This window comes from Motacilla alba, chromosome 7 (genome assembly GCF_015832195.1).
Source record: "Motacilla alba alba isolate MOTALB_02 chromosome 7, Motacilla_alba_V1.0_pri, whole genome shotgun sequence".
Lineage (NCBI taxonomy): Eukaryota > Metazoa > Chordata > Aves > Passeriformes > Motacillidae > Motacilla > Motacilla alba.
Genome location: NC_052022.1, coordinates 22,422,462 through 22,441,985, shown reverse-complemented (window position 1 = coordinate 22,441,985; position 19,524 = coordinate 22,422,462). Strand labels below are relative to the sequence as shown.

The 19,524-nt window shown below is 41.4% G+C and overlaps 1 protein-coding gene across 14 annotated transcripts; it reads right to left on the bottom strand.

The window, feature by feature from the left end:
* Positions 1–492: 492 nt before the first annotated feature.
* HNRNPA3 (heterogeneous nuclear ribonucleoprotein A3) lies at positions 493–18,035 on the bottom strand. 14 transcript variants are annotated; one of them, XR_005257614.1, is made up of 14 exons: positions 17,882–18,011; positions 13,975–14,086; positions 13,469–13,492; positions 9,632–9,754; positions 9,395–9,541; positions 9,103–9,313; positions 8,777–8,866; positions 8,609–8,716; positions 8,396–8,476; positions 7,546–7,692; positions 6,590–6,715; positions 6,434–6,505; positions 3,306–3,380; positions 493–1,143 (listed from the first exon to the last, which is right to left on the bottom strand). XR_005257614.1 is itself a non-coding variant. In XM_038143027.1 (13 exons), exons 2-12 carry the CDS (start codon positions 14,038–14,040, stop codon positions 6,453–6,455), a joined length of 1,176 nt encoding a protein of 391 aa, XP_037998955.1. In that variant the 5' UTR covers positions 14,041–14,086; positions 17,882–18,035; the 3' UTR covers positions 3,933–6,347; positions 6,434–6,452. The 14 variants fall into 14 exon arrangements, 13 of the variants coding, with proteins under 13 accessions (XP_037998955.1, XP_037998947.1, XP_037998949.1 ...); XM_038143027.1 differs by lacking the exons at positions 493–1,143; positions 3,306–3,380 and adding an exon at positions 3,933–6,347 and having other exon boundaries at positions 17,882–18,035; XM_038143019.1 differs by lacking the exons at positions 493–1,143; positions 3,306–3,380 and adding an exon at positions 3,933–6,347 and having other exon boundaries at positions 13,469–13,489; positions 17,887–18,013.
* Positions 18,036–19,524: the final 1,489 nt, after the last annotated feature.

Here is a 19,524-nt window from a genome sequence, read left to right as displayed (position 1 = left end):
CACCAAAAATGCTCCTGGGTTCCCCTTGCCATTAACTATGCTATCAAATGTCTGTCAGATTCTCTCTACAGCTGCACTATAAATACTTTTAATTACAAATTGGCTATAAAACAGACATCTCAGTAAACTCCTGCCCTGCACTTTCATTTGTTCCTCAATTTCACTAATGTGAAAGCCAAAGGCAAACAGCATCCTTACAACCTTTGCAGGGACTGCTGTATTTGTACCATGCATTTGTCTAAAACATAATACCAAGATGCTTCTTCCGTTACCAAAACCAAAGTGCAACAACAAAAAACCTGCAGTTAATGCAGCAGCCTTGTTTGAATTTCATCAGCTGAAGAATCAGTCTAAAGTAACTTGGTCTGTTGGTCTGTGACAACTTGCATTCAGTTTAAACCAGTGTTCCGCACATCATCGCCACAGTGCATGCTGCTCCCGCATCAAACCCCCCAATATCATTGAGGAAAAAAAATCCACATTATTCATATATATAAAAACATCGGATTGCAAGTGATAACCTTTATTTTGTTACTATTATTACTGAGGTACAGAGTATGCTCGCAAATCTGAGTGCCTAGTGACACTGCCAAGTCAAAAGCCTCACACTGCTGACCTCACATAAACTGACAAGCTGCCACATGGAGACCATTTGTTTCTTGATCAAAATATCCCACTATGAAACTATTAAGAATAAAGCTGAAAAGCTGGCCTGAACCAAGGGTTTTTGGCTTGCAGTCTCAAGTTGGAAAGATGATCCTGTAATAAAATGTGTTGCAACAATTCTAGACCACTTAGTGTTCTTCACAGCACTAAAAAAAGGTGATGCCAACGCATTTTAGATTGTAAGTCATTTGACAATATACACTTTATTCTGATACAAAATTGAAATATTTTAACAAATTTTAATCCATTGTGGACTATACTGAAATTTTTAATTTCCATGCTATTTTAACTTGTTTAACCACAAGTTTCAAGATGTCAGCACACTAGCACCATGGCTCTTGAAGTCTGTGCCGGTTATACTATTGTATTCTGTTTCCAATCTTGCGGTATCATCTTCTACATGAAGGCCTTTTTTTCTTCTGTGGAGATACTTGGATTACTTTAGTTCAGGAAAAGCTAATAGAGAGAGATGTCAACCTGTAGCACCCACAGCAGAAAAAGAATCATCCATTACATATGTGAATTTCAATGATACTCAAGATCTCACATGCTTCACACAATTTTAAGATACACACACTTGTCAGAGACCACAGACTTGATTTATGAATATTCCACCTCAGTGTAGACAGTACACGAAAACCACATTAATGTCTTAAACAAGGAACCAAAGACAGCACGTCAGTACATCACACAACCCATGCTCAAAAAGATTAGGAACCTTAAGTATTGAAAAAATATAAAAGTTAAGATGCTGTGTTTAATTTCAGTGTTCTGTAATAGCATAGTTACCTCCATCAATCTGGGCTGCTTTTGGGGAAACTCCCTTCTCTACCTGGAAGCATCATTTTTGTTATCAAGTACATTTCTGTACAACTGTAGCTTGGAGACCAATGCTTTGTTAGTTTTGCACCTTTACATCCCCATCTCCATTTAATGCTGCTGTTTTCAACAGAAGCCAGCAAACAAAAACATGGCCATGAAATAAAGTTCTAAACTCTTAAAAGTGCCTCTTGGACAGAGATACAATTGACCTAGTACTCCCTTAATAAAGTGTTTATTTTGGTCAAAGTTATTTCTGAACAGATTTGGCTATAAATAACTGAATTTAAGCAAATTAATCTTAACAAGAGTGTTATAAATCAAACTGTGAAAAAATTCTAACAGTGATTATCTGTGTGTGGTGCAAAAAGACCCACCCAGAACATACGACAAGTCTGCAGCAACGTGGAACCCTCTCATATTAAAGAAAGGTAGAGCTTTACTCTATACACAGGCCTAGTACCAAGGCAAACTACAAAGGTTTTGTTAAAATTTAATTTTGTTACAACATTTTCAAAATTTTGTTAAAAAAACCCAAAGGCCACTGCAGGTGCACAAGCATTTGCCTGTACCTGAGGGGCAATGCTGTTGCCCATTACCTGTTGCTGCACAGATGCCTGCAGGCGCTCTGCCAAGCGGAGCATGTGTTTCTTACTTTTAGGCTTAAGGAAGCAAGCTCATCACCTCAGCAACATTACACTGAGGCAACGTGACTGTACTGCAGTTTCAGATTTAGGCTCAACCTTGGCTAAGTACAAACTTGTCTCAATGTTTAATAAAAGTACATGCAGTTATCATGAGACTGAATTAAGTGGCTTCTGATTTTATGAAAGTCTCTGTATGTTACTTCCAAATTAGTTAACTCTGTATTACAAAGTCAGGGATTACTTTCTGGGAGTCTACAGGCAGCAGGTATAAAGTCTAAGTACTGAAAGTCTAAGTAGTCTAAGTACTGAAAACAGTTTGTGAACATGCCTCTGCCTCTGATAAGGCAGGTTCCATTGGACTACTTTCAGAGCAACTGAAGTATAACCAACACTGAAACAGAAATTGACTTCCTAGAAGAATGCACAGGCTCAGAAATGTATTGGGAAGTTTAAACAGATGCTGAAGTACTTTATAAAAGGACCTGTAACAATCAAAAATGCAGAAAAGGAAATAATGCATGTTCTAGTCTGTGTAAAATGAAGATTGCCTAAGAGTTTTTTATTGCCACTCCATTTGCCTGTACAAATGCCACTGTGATTTCAGCTGGGTATCATGACAGTATTAGCCTCAATTACCCTGCCTGAAAGCACACAGAATCTGAAAGGGAGCTCTTCGATTTGTACAGGTAAATACAACATCACCTGGTAAGTCAAGATCCACTACCTAGGAGGGAAATCCCAGCTTGCACCAATACCAAGCTCCCTCCCAGCACAGTGGGTGCAAGCAGCAGCAGCAGGTCACAGCTGCTGAGAACCGAAGAACCACTTCAGTGTCACTGCCTTCCTGGGCTTCTCTGTAGCACCCCTTTCCACAAGGCACACAACAATTTCCCCCCCACCCCCACACCGTCCCCAGTAACCAAAACACATTATTTCCAAACATCAACTTGTCTTGTTGACCTCAGACACGAGGCAATTTTGTATCTGCCAGGAACAGAAGATTCTTGAATAGGAAATGTGCCAGCCAGCAGCACTCATCCAGAACAGGAAACACTGGATGACATATGCCGCAATATTTGCTAGGTACTTATGGCTTCCCTTAAGAGACTGTCAAAGGAAAGCCTAGAAGGAAGTAAGAGTTAAACACATTTTACTATACACTACAAATCTTACCCAGTCAGCAACCTTCATTTGAAGAGGATGTGCAAGACATTCCCCATTTTGTCAAGCAGCAGCTTCTCATTCAACCTGAAAATTAAAGAAATTACTCTTACCTTGTTTAAAAACCTCCCACCACTCTTTATAATTCATGAAAAATTTTAAAGGCAAACCTTACCTATGCTCATTGCCCTTCCTTTCAGGTCTAAATGCTAGACCTATTGATTTTGAGTCAACTCAAGTAGCTATCTCTCAAGGAGGCTCCAAAAGGTGAAGAACTCTTGCTAGACTTTCTTCGATATTTCAGCTGTGATAAGCAGATTTAACTAGCCTTGGGAAAGCTGCTCACTATCAGCACAGTATCTTATTCCTTCACTTTTCTGGAAGTTGAAGCTGTTGCTCCTGCTGCCTTGTCATTCTTTAATTAGGCTGACTTCTCCATACTCAATAGGGTGCTGAAGTCCTGTCTTACGAGTCTCCTTAGCAATGTATGGATCAAAGAAGTACATCCTAGGTTCTGTAAAGCTGGCGGATCACTGTCCTCATGGCTTACACTTTTCCACGTCACAAACAACAGCTAAGCTACCCCACCCACCTACAAAGCGGTCACTTACATCCATCTCTTAAAAGGTTGCATACAGATCTTGTTCATAAAGTTTATTATGACACTATTTTTCAAAGTTAACATTGTAGTCACAGTACAGCTACCAGAGGCCCTGTTAAAAAGAACACTGTCAATACATTCTAAAAAAATTTAGAAATACCAGATCAATTGTTAGAAGGGACATCAACCCCATCCTCCAGTTGTCCCTGCAATCAGATGCAGGCCCCAGGTGCAAGTCTACACATCTTCTAGCATAGTAATGTACAAAGCAAGTCAGAAGTCAGGCGTCTCACTCCCTAGTGAGTTGTGGTTTAGTTTCCCATGTTTTCAAACTCCAAATGGGTTGTTTAAAAAATGCCTTTATTGAAGTACAGCCTCCCCGCCACCCCAAGCCCAAATGAACACGTACAACAACAGAAGCGTTCACTAAACCACCAATTCTTGCTTTAACTTTTGAGATCTTTCAGAACTCCACAGACAAGAATAAGCAGACTTTGAAATCCATTTTGGAGGCTACCATCTTGACACTGGTTCCTTGTTTTAGCGTACTGCAGTCTAAATACACTCCAATAACAGCGTTTAAATAACATATGTTTAATTTTTTTCAAACAACACACTTATTTTTCTACCACTTCTTAAAAATTATAATTCATTAATATAACTGATTATGCCTTAAGCCATTTCATACATCTTTGCAGATTCATTCCTACACTGGAATTGCATTTACCTTATACTGCACACATTGACCCAGAAGTTAAACAGGTGTGAGTAATTCCAATACATATTGCCAAGTGTCTGAGTATTTCTTTTATTGACTGGGTCCCTACTCTTCTGAGTCTGAATTGACAGCAAGCACTGGCCTGGCAATAGTCAAGAGAATTCACATCAGATGAGGACAGCACAGACTGCAGTGCCTTAATTTGGAGGTCAGAAGTGAGAATGAAGTACAATTTCTAGCCACATGTACTGGTCAGATTTTCTCCTCCACTGCACAAATCCAGTTGTAGCACACTATCATTCTACCTGTGGGAACTGGGGACTGTAGCCCTCTACGTTGTGGGAGTGCTTCTAGTTGGTAAAATACAACTAGACCGTGTTTGATCTTTGAGCTCTCAGCTGAGCACGTCTGCCAGGGAAACAGCTCAGGGACTCTACTATTTAAGAGCCCATGGGGAATGGGCTTTTGAAGCACATTACCTGGGACTGTCAGTGATTACACCTGTGCTACCCTTGGCTCCCAGCCAGAAGCATGTGTCCAGAATATTGCCTAGGGTGCATGCAAGAAAGTATACAGCCATTAAATTATTGAGGAACATACCTATTACTCTCACTATGACGCCTCATTTAATTGAAACAGTGCAGTCTGGTGCAAGGGAGAAGGAAATGGGGACAAAGGGGATGAAAATTCCAAGCCACCCTCCCCAAAGTATAGTTTTATTGAAACAGAATCATTGTATATCCCAAGGAAACAGGCACTTGATTCCCCCCACCTTAACTTCTCGGAAATTACAATAAATATAAAGGTAAAAAGCAAATGTCTTTTTCTCTCCACCCAAGACTTAAACAACTTCAGTTATCCCTTATGCATCTCAAATGAGACGGGAGACAGCTTTCATGTGTCTAAAGTTGGTCTTGTTAAAATATTTATCATGCCTTATTTTCTTGAAGCACTAGTACTAATACAGAACTACAAATTAAAAAAATATGCACAAACCAAAAAGTAATTTGAAGTTTTCATTAAGATAAAGCTTAGTTCTATGATTCACAAACACTAATTTGAGTAACTCAAATCCTAGTTATACATCTAAACAAACTATAATGCAACATACAGATGTTTTCCCTCTGTATGCCTATGTAACTCATGTCAATGACAGTTACGTATATACACTGAGACTAGACCCCTTAAGACTGCAAATCAATAGGTGTTTCTATTGTTAACTTTAAATTAATACAAAATAGTAATTGAGAAATGCATTTATCTTCTCTATTAACTAACAAGGAAACACCCTAAACTACATTTCAGTTCTGTTATAGAGTTCTCTGTACTAAATGTGGAAAAACTGAACTACACAAATATTGAAAAGTTAAAAATTCATTGATTTGTTTATTCCTGGTACCACTACCACAATTTACAGGGCAATATACCTGATGTAATGGGAAAATAAAAAGAAAAAAGAAAGACAAAGCTACAACAGAGAAAGACCTCAGGAATGTACATCTAATCGACACTACATTGCATGAATCAATAGCTGCACTTTTTGCAAACTGTGGCTATGACAGTCCTGATCAAGAAGGGTTTCCTGTTTAAGCTGCAGTAACTTTTCTGACTATGGATCATCGTTCCTTCTGTGGCAGATTTTACAGTTCCTCTAATTCATTTGGGACGACTGTCTCAAAGTAACCTGCAGCTTTCCTGACAACTCCTCGCTCTCTCTCCTGCTAAGAACTGTAGCCTGTTGAATACAGGATAAGAAAATTATTACTCTCAGTGAACAGTTGTACATTATCAATAATCATTATAAATATGCATTACACCTACCCTTTTTCTGGTAGCATTTTTAGAATCTTCTACCACCATAGCCGCCACTTCCACTTCCAGATCCATAACCACCTAAAAAACCAATGTGTATACTCAAGTACACGAACAACAACGGATTTTAAGTCAAAAATATTTTCTGTACAAAATCATACTTACCACCATAGGGACTGCCTGAACTTCTGCCACCAAAGCTGCCACCACCTTTCATGGGACCATAGTTAGACTGCTGTTGTCCACTGTAATTGCCAAAATCATTGTAGTTTCCACTTCCACCGTAATTACCTAAAACAAGTAATTTATAAAGCCATGTTTAACATTTAGGACACAAAACTCACCAAATCCCAATATACAATGTAAAAATAAATTGTAGTAGTTTAGAACAATTTAAAATTAAAATTATGTATTTTGATGCCACCTCTATGCAATTGCACAGGTATTGGTATTTTACCTTGGTATTTTTATGATTAAAAATCGGTATTTTATTGAAGATGAAACACATTACATTATAAGCACATTTGAGTGGGCAATCTGATGTAAACCCAATTACGGCCAAATTACGGCCCCCAAATCAGAAAACCATGAGTTTCACTATTATTCTTCTGCTGCACAACCCTGCATGGATGACAATAATGTAAATTACAATTTATTTGCACCAAAAAAATGACAACTGTAATGGACATGCTGCATACAATGATCAGAAAGTATAGTAAGATATACAGCAGTATCTGCAGCTTAACTCCCCAAATTTGGGGCTAACAATATAAAAGCTTATAAAAATTTGTGCTTGTAGTCCTCACAAAGGAAGATGTGATCTACATGTCGTGAACTGGTGTCCAAGGACAACACACTTGAAATGCTCAAAACCACTGAAATTCCTTTATTCTGCCTCCACACAAAGATTTATAGCCAAAGCTTTTTGAAAAAATACATCCCTGGCAAAACAAAGTTGTGGTTTATCAAAGCTGATCCCCATGAAAAAGAACTTTCCTTATGCAACATGGCATTCTACATTAAAACCTAGACATACAACCCCTTTTACAAATTACCATATTTCAGGCATTGTGAAATGAAATTTAAGAACCACAGATGTCAAATTAAAGCTGGAATCTTACCACCACCAAAATTTCCTCCTTCATTGTAGCCATCATATCCTCCTCCTCCACCTCCGTATCCACCACCTGGGTTTCCATATCCTGGTCCTCCACCACCACCATAACCTCCTCTGCTGCCATAGCCAGGACCACCTCCATAGTTGCCACCTTTGAATAAAAGAAAAGTCAAACTTAACACACCGAAGCCAGATACTGGTAAGGAAAGATTCGTTTAACAAAAAAAACCCAAACCAACACACTTGCACAATAAAGATGTCCCACAGCACTTTTCCCTAATATATGCATTGTAGCTACATGATTTATCTTAACTATTTAATTGAGAAAAAACACACACTTATAAAATCAGGACCTAAGTAATTAAATACATTGTACTTCCCTCATCCCTTTTTGCATTCTGGTAATTGCATTTTTTAGCCTTTTGGTAATTGCTGTATTTCTCTTCAGATACATTTTGGATACTCATCCTAACTACATCACGAAAAAAATACCACTGAACCACGAGAAGTCTTAAGAGTTTACTGAAAACAGTTGCTTACTGCTTTATCCAGTTTTAGTCATTCAAATGACATAAGAATCTTCACTTAACTCTCAATAACAAATAGCTCTCTCATGACCTTATATGAGATTGTTTTTTTAGAGGATAAATACAGATACCCAACATTTTCTCCACCCAACATTTTGTGGGGAGAACAAAAAAAGGTTAACTCTTCACAGCTCTACAATGTAGACATTTCATTTTCTTTATTGCTATTATCACATTATCACCAAAACAGACTTCGCTTCCAAGGTGAAGGCAAGACTTACAGCTGGTTCTAACATTGGGGGAAAAGGAAGTGAACAATACACTTACCGTCACCAAATCCATTGTATCCGTCACCACCCCCAAAGCTTCCTCTGCTCCCACCACCGCCACCACCACCCCCATAGCCTCCTAGAACACAAAACAGATGAGAATGTTTTCCTGAACAAACATGTTAAGTGTTTAAGCCAACTGACAGAGGAAATAAAAAAAAACTAAACCAAAACGTAAATCACATTCTATAATAATATTCCAGCCATTTACCTCTTCCACCGAAGTTTCCTCCTCTGCCAAAATTCCCTCCACCGCCTCCGAAGTTTCCACGGCCCATGAAGTTGCCTGAGCCACCCCCACGACCTACAAAATATTTCACTTGAATTACATTAATTGAAAACCTGTTACACGAAATAGCTATGCACAACTACAACTCACCTCTCTGAGAGCTAGCAGTCTGCATCTCCTGCTTTGAGAGGGCTTTTTTCACTTCACAGTTGTGTCCATTTATAGTATGGTATTTCTGAACTACAGAAAATAGTGAAAAAAGAAAGTCAGAAATCACATCACTGCAATATGCTGTAAAACACTCACAGAAAGTTACTATATGACACGTGCACACTTTGAAAAGTAAAACAAAATCAACTCCATCCTTTACAATAGTAAAGCAGCTGATTACACAATCATCTCATTCCACACACTGCTTTTCTGAAATCTCAACACTTTATCCCTTTAAGTAATTTCTCACTAAAGAGCTTACATACCAACAATTTTATCAACTGTATCATGATCGTCAAAAGTAACAAAAGCGAAGCCTCTCTTCTTTCCACTCTGCCTGTCTTCCATGACCTCTATGGTTTCAATCTTTCCATATTTTTCAAAGTACTCCCTTAAATTATATTCTTCTGTATCTTCTTTAATTCCACCAACAAATATTTTCTTTACCGTGAGGTGTGCCCCAGGCTTTACAGAATCCTGCAATGCCAAAAATGACATTCAGTGCTTAAAGTAGTAGGTAAAGATCGGGATATGTGGTTAACTGGAACACTAACTCACCTCCCTGGAAACCGCTCTCTTTGGTTCAACCACGCGTCCATCAACCTTATGTGGTCGAGCGCTCATGGCAGCATCCACCTCCTCCACACAGGAGTAAGTCACAAAGCCAAAGCCCCTGGAACGTTTTGTTTGTGGGTCTCTCATCACCTGCAAACACACAAAAAGGCACTCTGTATTTCTGTGCTATTTTAAGTACCTAACCCTTTCAAAAGCACAAACTAATAACTGAGACTTTACCACACAGTCCGTGAGTGTGCCCCATTTCTCAAAGTGCTCTCTCAAGCTATCATCTGTTGTTTCAAAGCTCAGACCTCCAATGAACAGCTTTCTCAACTGCTCTGGCTCCTTTGGCTCATGGCCCTACAAAATGAAAAGAATCAAAAACATATTTTGAATACAAATGACAGAATTAAAATTTCAGTGCATTACTAGAAATAATCTGTGCACATAATAACTACAAATAAGTGAAATACATTTACATAAAAACAATGACTTCTAATGGGTTTAGACAGCAGAGTAGTAAACACTTAATGAGGTGTGATTTTAATTAAAACACTAACAACTGAAAACAGTAGAGTGATTTCAATATACTAGGTAACTTAGTTGCTCCCCACCACCCAAGAGCATTCATCCTGTGACTATCTTTGAGTTGCAGTTCGCACTGTAGGGACTGGGGATGAAGCACTGCTAGATAAAGGGAAGTTCTAACACTTTATGAAACATAAATATGCAGAACTACCAAAAATTTAAAGATGCAGTATACAAGGAAAAAAGGCCGCTTGGGCTGAGTGTCTACTCTTTGGGATGTCCATTTTGAAAGATTATCTTTATACATTTTCATGAAACATATCAATACTAAATTCCTTCAAATATAAATTCTGTACTTTGATAATTCTATTACTGGAGTACATGCAAGCAAGATAGTGTAAATATAAATGTGGGGTTTAGTGTTTTGGAAAATACCTCTCAAATGTGAGACAACATGTCTTACAGACAAAAAAATGCCGTAGCAACTCATCAATGACCAGTAGTGGGTACAACTACTGGAATAAGATTGGTAACTCAGCATGCATCACAGAACAAGCAAGTTTAATAGGTCTTGGTAACACTGCCTAGGTATGACCAGCCACATTTTAAAAGGTGCAATTTGTAGATTCCAGTTTTCTGTCAAATGACTGAAAAGGGTTTAAGAGTACAATTGTGTTTCTGCTCTGTTTCAGTGCTGCATTTTTTTATTAGACAGGGAATTCCCCTGTACATTTGATGAGTTCACAAAAAATTGTTTCAAAACTGCCATTGTCAAAGAAATCTTACTGGATTTCTCTGTTTAAAAGCAACCAGATTAAAATCTAATTTATAAAGTGGGTACTTCTGTGTATGTAAAACACTCCACAAGGTGCTGGCCAGCTATGCTGTGTATGACTTCAGTTCTGCAGCATCAATGTTCAACAGGCTTCACTGTTTCTGCTGCAGTCCATTAAACCAGACTAGATGCAGCATTACCCTGATGTGAACTACACAATCACAGACACAAACTTCTATCTGTAGACATTCTGCTTCAAATCTGAAGTGCTTTAACCTCTGCCACGCTGCTAGGGCTGGCCAGGAAAGCTTAAGCCTCTTTGAGTGAGTTTTTGGTTTTGTATCATTTAGTGCTTCAGCAAACCATTGACTTCTAATACTTAGGTTGTACTACAGCAAACAGTAACTAAGACTATGAAAAGCTGTCTGGGAATTAAATCTCTACCCTTACACCTGTTGAATTTGGTTACCTAGAACCCCAGCATTTTTGATAACAGCCTACTATTTAAGGCTTTGTTACCTCACGATCATCATATACATCAGTAACAGACCATGGTCCCATGACTACAAAGCTAAGCTCCTAGAGTCTTCCAAGTAGTCCAGACTACAAAAGCATTAAAAAAAAACAAACTCCCTTCTCACTACATCAAAATTTTACATTTTATAGGACTACACACCTACTGCATATAGAAACTGCTTTAGGTCAAGTTTTATCTGTTGCTACTTCCCATTTTTAAAATCTACTGACAGTTTTTAGTTGGGTTATGTTAAAGCTGGGAACACTGAGTGTTTCAAACTCTTCTACACATACTGAAAGACATTATGGGAAGCTGTGAAGATTAGACTCCTTCAAAATCAGAAATGTATGTAAGGAAAAACTGGACAAACTATTTACAGTTCTCCGACATTATTCAAGGCTATGAGAGTTTCCACCTAACAACTCAGAGTGCTTTTACCATAATAGAATAACCACAGAATTTTTCAGGTAAGGAAAAGTGAAGTTATTTCCTACTTATTGTTATTATGTGCATGAGAACTGCTGTTCTCATACAGCCGGAGGAACACCTGCAGTTACAGCTTCTCTATTCTACTGGATAAGAATTATCCTTAGGACAAATACATGTTATAGGGATTATGTGCAAAAAATACAAAGCAATATTTTCTTAAGAGAATCAGTTTTTAGGCAGTTTGTTCTCACAGGGGTTTTCAGAATGCTGTACTCTATCACACAAGACTGTTTTTGAGTTGTTCTGCTGCAAGTTATTTCTAACAGCAGTCTTTCCCACACGGAAAATCCTGCACAGCACCTCTTTGCCTCAGAGTAACATCCACCCTGCTCTATCAGAATCAGGCTGCCTCCTGCTCAGCTGACACGGCAGGAGAGCACGCCATTTTGCAGCAAGCACTCCTCTGGCAGCAGTGGGGAGAGCAGCTGCAAGACCGTCCAGCCCGCCTTTAGCCGGAACCAGCAAGACACTGTTTCTTCCCCTACGCTGTCAGAGGGGCTTCCAGACACATTACACGGCTCTGCGGAGGCGCAAAACCTCTCTTCTGCCCCGACTCCGACCCTCCCCCGCTAAAGCCCAAGCGCTGCGCAGGCAGGGCCGCCTCCATTTTGTGCTCGGCCGCCGCCGCGCCGCCAATATGGAGCCGGGGGCGGGGCGCGCGGCCGGCGCCGCAGTGGCGCCATGGGCGGGGCCCGGCCGCAGGGCCCAGGGCGAGGCCGGCGCTGCGGGAGCCGCGGGCCCTGCGCTCGCAGAACCGCACCGCGGCCTCCCAGGCCCTACGGAAACCCCACACTCGCCGCACTCTAACTGCACCTCTCGCCTAAAGAGCGAGGGGGGAAGACGGCAGCTAGAACCCCATGGGATTCCTGCAAAAATCCTCCTCTTTGCAGAAACCCTGACACCTTTTGAAACAATGCTGCTGCAGATACATACTGCTTCTATGCTGAGGCTGCCATCAAGTGAAATTTCCTACGGCAGGGGTTTTGAATGATCAGCCTTTCAGAGCTGCAGTATTTCTCTCTAAAGGCAGTTTTCGGGTGGACCTCTCCCATGCGTTCTACCTCTGAGCAGCAGCAAGTGCCCACGAAACGCCTTTCACCAAAGCTACACTCAGCTGTGTCTGAGCCTCAGACCAACCACCCTGTCCCCAGGCAGTAAAATCCTGGACTGTCTTCTGAAATGGGAAAGCTTACAGGCCACTGGGGCCTCAGCAACGTTCCCTGAGAAACTTATTCTCTAGAAACTCAACAGTTTTAAGATTGTTGCAGGGCAAGCTACTTTTGTGAACTACAAGAGCTTATTTAGCATGCAGCTGATCGACCCCGTTACACTCAATTCAAAGTCCAAATGAGTGGGAGAGTTTCAACATTCCTTCCAAAAGGACTTTACACACTGTACTTCAATACAAAATAACCATACACTACCAGACATGCAACTGGGACAAGGTTTGTTGGTAATTCAAGTGTATAGGCCCTCCCACATTGCAGTAGTGTATCATTCCAGAAAAAAGTTGGTTTCAACTAGCTAAAATATTCAGGCAACCTGAAAGAGTAATGTTAGAAAGCAAACAAATCCAAATAAACGAAGATAAAATGCCTCCATTATAAGCTACATAAGCACGTTTAATACCCTTTTTGCTGACCTTAACATTATTTTCTGAAGGGTATCAAGAACTTTCCCCCCTCCCTCTTCCACACCCTGCCCCAAAAGTAACTAGCTCCCATCCTCCCAAAAACAGCCCCAACATCTTCTCTATACTACGCACCTTATTCAGTCTACGGTATTTCTGCTAGAAGCAAAAGAAAACAGTTATTTTTACTTAGTACAGCTCGCTTTCATTTGCAGTGACTATCAGGCAACCATTTTTACTTTAAAAAAAAAGGGAAAAAAAAAGAAGAAAACAGGAACCTGTCTTCATTCCCACTAAAAACAGGACTTTTGAAGGCAGAAGTAATCAAGTTCCTGCTGATACTCTGAGGATACATGAATTTAATAATTCCACCTTGCTTTAATCAGAAACATATATTTAATAAGTTCAGTTATATCAGAAAGCTAGACAAGCAAAATTTCCCCATTATGCTTAACACCCCACCCCTTAAAAACTGTATGTAACAAACTGCAATTTAAAGTTACTCCACTAATACGGGGATGAAGAAGGTAGAAAAAAAAAGACATTAATATATCAGAAATGGTTAACTTGTTTTTTTTTTTTTTTTCCATCTCTTCCCCTTAAAACTACTTAATTTTTAATAAAAAAGCCCATCCTCTCACCTGTGAGGATCGTCTTCCTTTCCTCTTGTAGTCTTCCACTTCTCTGTCTTCCTTAATAGCAGCCATTTTGGAAGGGTACTCTAACTCGGCCTTTCCTTTAGATCTAGGAAACCTAGAAAACAGGTTGGATACGTCAGTACTTACTCCAGTTCCTGTGACACAGGGCCTTCTCTGGGTGCAATGCACAGGTGTAGCTTTGCAGGAAGAAACAGGTTCAAGTAGAAAAAAAATCTCAGAAGTATTTAGAAGGGTAGGATAAAAAGCCTCAGGCTACGCAGCTAACAATTGGAAAAAGATGTAGAAGAAACATCTGCTATCTCAGTCAAGCTCACTATACAAACTAATGCTAAAATCTGTAGCACACTTTTATCTATTACTGTCTGACAAAACTATTTTGAATACAACTGACAGACAGCAAGCAAATTCCACTTCAGTACCCAAAAACCCACTACATGAATTCTGCTTCTGTGGATTTTTAACTCCTCAAACATGTAACATTTTGCAAACACTGCTTATTAGAACTTTCTGATGACTACCTCTTGTAGTCAGCTTTCCAGCAGTGCGCAACACTAGAGAATGTTTTATAGAAGTTCCTGTATTAAAAATACTTTCCATTAGGAAGAGTGCAAGAAGTCCTTACTGATGGTAACTTGCAACATCAAGAACTGTTGATCCTGAGGAGTCTCTAGCACTAGGCATCTGCACTCCTTTTGCTTCCCTATTACATATCTGATTACTGCCCTGTACTATGTAATGTATGTCCCATTACCAACAGGAAATCTTTTACAAGGTAAGCCGAGTAAATGAACCTGTAACTACACATTCAAACAAAAAAAATCATGTTCCCATTGACCTTTTTTCTAGAAAACTTTCTAGGATTATTCAGTTAGTCCGAGTATTAATGTGTTTGTTTATCTCTGGCCAATATTCATTACTACTTTGGACGTTTCTTGAAGCTTTATTACAGTAGCCAAAATGCAATACTCTTAACTACATAACATACTTCAGTAAAACTATACTTATACTGCATTTAGAGGCATAGATATTTACAAGATTAGGCCTACTTCTGTGATGGGTTTGTTTGTTTGGGTTGTGGGTGGGTTTTTTTCAAAGTTTTCTTCCTGCAAATTTTGTTCCTGCATATGGAAAGGCAGGCACGTCTCTACTAATGAGCAATGTATGCTGTTATTCTAAGTGGAAATTCTTAAACGTAACTTCATGATAAAATTCAGCTTCAAATTAAAGTCAACTGTGAAATCATGAGCATCACGATTTAATGCATTAACAATTTTAACGGTTTTATTAAGTAACATCGAAGTGTTTGTATTTAAAGCTGCTCTTGAAATCCTTTAAATCAAACAGTTTGACTTAAGAGGTATTAGGATGTTAAGTACTTCAATTGAGCTGGTAATATTTATTAAGTCATGTAGGGGAGATATGAAACAGAACATTAACACTTCAAGGGCTTTCCACGAACTAGATGTATGGATGGCAAAATAAAGCTTCAGGAATTGTTAGGGAATGAAGGAATAAGCTTATTCAAATACCTTTTCAAACTAATGGAAAGTATGAATCCCTTTCTCAAACTGCTTTCCCCAGCGAGGCTCCACACTGGCCAACATAAAGCTCCTGGGCATGGTCTCTGCCCCCATGGCCTCCGAAGGCCGTAAGGGTTAAAAAGGAGTTGTCTTCTTGCTAATGCACACCATCACCTCATGTGGAACACTCAGCTCTGCTCAGTCCTATTCGTATTTTACCTTACAGCACTAAATTTTTAAACTCTTATCACCAACAAAATACTCTGTTCAACCCTGAATAAAAATACTCAAAACACCTTCGTTATTAAACGCTAGTTAAACCATCATACACTGCAACTTAACTAGAGAATTTAAAGCAATCTCCAAGGAAAGCTTTAAATTATAATGATAAAGAAGTCACCAGAAGGTATCTCATTACTCACAACGCGGCTCTCTTACAGGAGAAAAGCAGCTAACAGAGACAAACCAGGCATTATGAAGATGGAAATTCACCATCCAATCAAAGAATACTATGGAAATACACAGGCCTTTTTAATAAGCGACTGAAGCTGGACTTGAAGTACATACAAAAGGGTGTTTTACCAAAACTAAAAGTTAAAGCAAGAAAAAACTGATTCCCAGTTTTAAATGTGTTGGCACTGTATTCCCAACACCAATAGGAGGAACACGTGCCTGAGAAAAAAACCCAAGGTATTACCTTAACACCTGATATAAGTTCCCAAGCTTTACTGAACCACTTTCCAATGCTTTGAACACATCACCCCTCTCAGTTATTAAACCCCGAAGCAGCTAAAACAATTGCTTACGTGAAAGAGTTGTTTTTAGCTACTTTGGTTAAGGGATCCAGTTTCTTCTGTTCTTAATGCAGGAACAGAAACTGGTGTGAGCTGTTGGTTTCTCAGACCTTAATTTTTAAGGTTTCAGCGTGCAGTGAAAGGAGCAAAGACAAAAAATAACCATGTACACACACACACACACAAAAACCCCTACAAAACAAACCAACCCCTAAACAAACAAAAAAACCCCAAAAACCTTTAAATAAAAAAACCACTATTTTTGCCTGCCATACTCTGAAACACTTGAGCAAAGAACCTTAGGTTTTGAGGAAAGAAAAGCAAGGGCAGAATATGATGACTATTTCCCTCCAGGTACGGCGAGAATGATTTTTCTAGGTTTGTGCAGACTGCTTCCTTCATGCTGCTCACCGGGATCATGGCAGAATGCCACCGAATGTCCTTGGTCTTCTGCATGTGTAATTGCGGGAGTGGAGGAAAGGAAGAGAACTCTATGGTTTGCCTTCCCCCACCTCCCCGGGCAGCAAAGACACCCAGCACGTCTTAAATCCCCCTGGGCAGGGGTAAGAGACACCAGGGAGGTGCCACAACGTGTTGCAGCATTCCTCTGCGAGATGCAGCGTACTGCAGTTAACAATTTTAATGCTTCTAAAATCTGTTTCGAGGAAACTTAATGTGTAGAAAGTGTGTTGAAGAATATCCCTGACGCACTACTCCGGGTAGCTTACGCTGGAGGGGGATGGGCCGGGGAGGGAAGGGGGGGAAAGGAACACAGGGAGGGCAGAACAATGACGCACACACGTGTAGGGCTCGCCCTGCCCTGGTGCTGCCCGAACACGCGCCCCTGTGTTTCGGTGTCCCCAGGATTGCTGCGAAGGGCTCTGCTGCCCACAGCTCTGCCCCGGGCCGAGGGCCTGGCCCCTCTCACCCACGCGCCGGAGCGCTGCGAAATGGCGGCCGCAGCCCGCGGGGCAGCGCGGCGGAAGCGCCGCCTCTCCCGCTCCCTCTCTCTTCCTGCCCGCGCCGCCATTGCGGAGAAACGCCGCGTGTCGCAGGCGAAAGCGGGTCTGGAGCGCGGCAGCAGCCCCACAATGAGGCGGCGGCCGCGGGAACTGCAAGGGGCTCCATGACATGTTGCCGCCAACCACCCCCTTCCCGCCGCGCTTTCCCGCCCGCACGCTCGGGCGGGATTCAAGCCGCTCCAGCTCCGCGCGGCAGGAGCCGCCTCGCTTCCGCCGGGGCCGATGGCGGCGAGCCCCGCGCCCCGCGCGCAGTTACCTCCATTTTGTGCCCGGGCTCGGCCAGCGCAGCGCCAATATGGAGCCGGGCGGGAGAGGAGGGGGCGGGCGCGGGGGGGTCACGTGCCGGCAAGGCGGGCTCGGGGCGGCGCGCGCGCTGCGGCCGTTACCGCTTTTCTTCTCAGGGCCCGCTGCCCATCCCCCCCCTTCCTCCTCTCCTCCCCGTCCGCGCGGCGCCCTCCCCGCCAGAAGGACAAAAAAGGGTCGGGAGCGAGGGAAGGTGGGGAGAGGGAAGGTGCGGAGAAGCGTAGGGAGGCGAGGAAAGAGAAGATATCACCGTGCCGGCGTTCCGCGACAAGCGCCTTCCCGCCCTCGTCGGTCCCACGCCGACCGCCGGCCCCGCGCACAAACCGCCGCCCGCTGTGGGGGTGGCGGCGCCGGCGCAGCCGCGACCGGCGCGCGGGGCGGCCCCGCCTCCCCTCGCTGGGGCCGCCCCCGCCCCGCCCCCGCCGCCCGAGCGCGAGGGGCCCTGTGAGGGAGCGCCGGGCGCCCAGCCCCGCTGGGGATGCGCGGGCGGGCGGCATCGGGTGCTGGGTAGGACAGAGAAGGAAAGGAGGAAATGCCCTGCCTACAGGGGACATCTGCAGGAGTATCAGGGTGTGCCCGAGGTGCACAGGACCTTCTAAGAGAAATTTTTTGTCTCTACGTATTTTTTTCACGCTGGAGATGCTGCAAGGAGGCAGATGAAGATTGGCTCTCGGCGCTTACCCTCAGAACTGAGCGTAGCTTAGTCAGTTTCTGGATAAATACCAAAACAAGTCCAAGCAGTAAATTTCACAAGCTTCCCCGTTCAGAGGCATTGCCTGTATCTTTGAATGGCGCTTGCCATCATAAACTAGCATAGAGAGTTCAGGAGAAAGGGTATTCTGTGAGAATTTCGTATTGGAAGAAGCATAGTTAAGCACATACATTAAAAATGTTTCCTTACCTGAATAATGGCATCAGAAAAAGCAGCGTTATAACAATTTACTATTAAAGTAACCCACCACATCAAGGTTTCTTCAGTCTTCGTTATCCTCTCAGTACCAGTGCCCATTTTAGTATGATGACCTAACCTTAACAGGAGTTGGCACTTACTCCTTTAAAGATATCTTCATCCTATGTAAATGAGTAAGTTCATGAGGTTTTACTGAATCACTGGAAATTTAGTATTAGCTGTTACTCTAATTTATTTTATCCTGACATTTCTAAAAAATACATATATATAATCATCCACGCAAAAGTTTCCAAACCTGTTTGATTAACTAAACATAATTTTCCTACTGCATAGAGAAATTCCCTACAGATCTAGAAATGCTCACTGCTATCATGTACAAGGGTTGAAACACGTTTTTAGATGGTTTCTATATCTTTGAGAAGGTAGATGTCTACACAGAAAGTAAAACTCACTGAAAATCCCAGAAAACACCAGCTATTCTTTGCACTGAGGCCAAAGCCAAGAATTTCTCATCTTCCTTTTCTCAACAAAGTGAACCACACAATTAAACTTTATATTTAAAATAAAATTTTTCCTGCATGTTGTTTGTTCTCTTGCCTCTGTTACTCTCAGGTGACAGTACTGAGAGACCATCAATGGTACTGGCTAAATATGTCTCTTAGTTTCAAAGGTTTTGTAGTATACAGGAGCTGCCTCACCACATTTGAAGAATTCCTTTATTAGTTTGATTGTCATTCATTTCACATCTAACTGTTACTCACGGGGGCTGATTGTCTTGCAGTTCATTTGGTTGCACAGCCACAGGCAGATCACATTTGAATTCAACAGTTTCAGTTCATGATCACCCTCCCCTATGTGTAATCAACTGTACAGAATGTAATAATCTTATAATACTGTGCTTACTGCACTGAAATGAAAGACAAACCAGTAAATGAGGGAGATGCACATTTTACAAAGATTCACTGTTGCAGATGAAAATGATA

Coding starts and splice junctions, on each gene's coding strand:
- HNRNPA3 (XM_038143027.1), bottom strand. CDS start 14,040: ATGGCTGCTATTAAGGAAGACAGAGAAGTGGAAGACTACAAGAGGAAA. Junction 9,314..9,394: donor AGAGAGCGGTTTCCAGGGAG/GTGAGTTAGTGT, acceptor TTGGCATTGCAG/GATTCTGTAAAGCCTGGGGC. Junction 6,506..6,589: donor TTCAGGCAGTCCCTATGGTG/GTAAGTATGATT, acceptor TTGGTTTTTTAG/GTGGTTATGGATCTGGAAGT.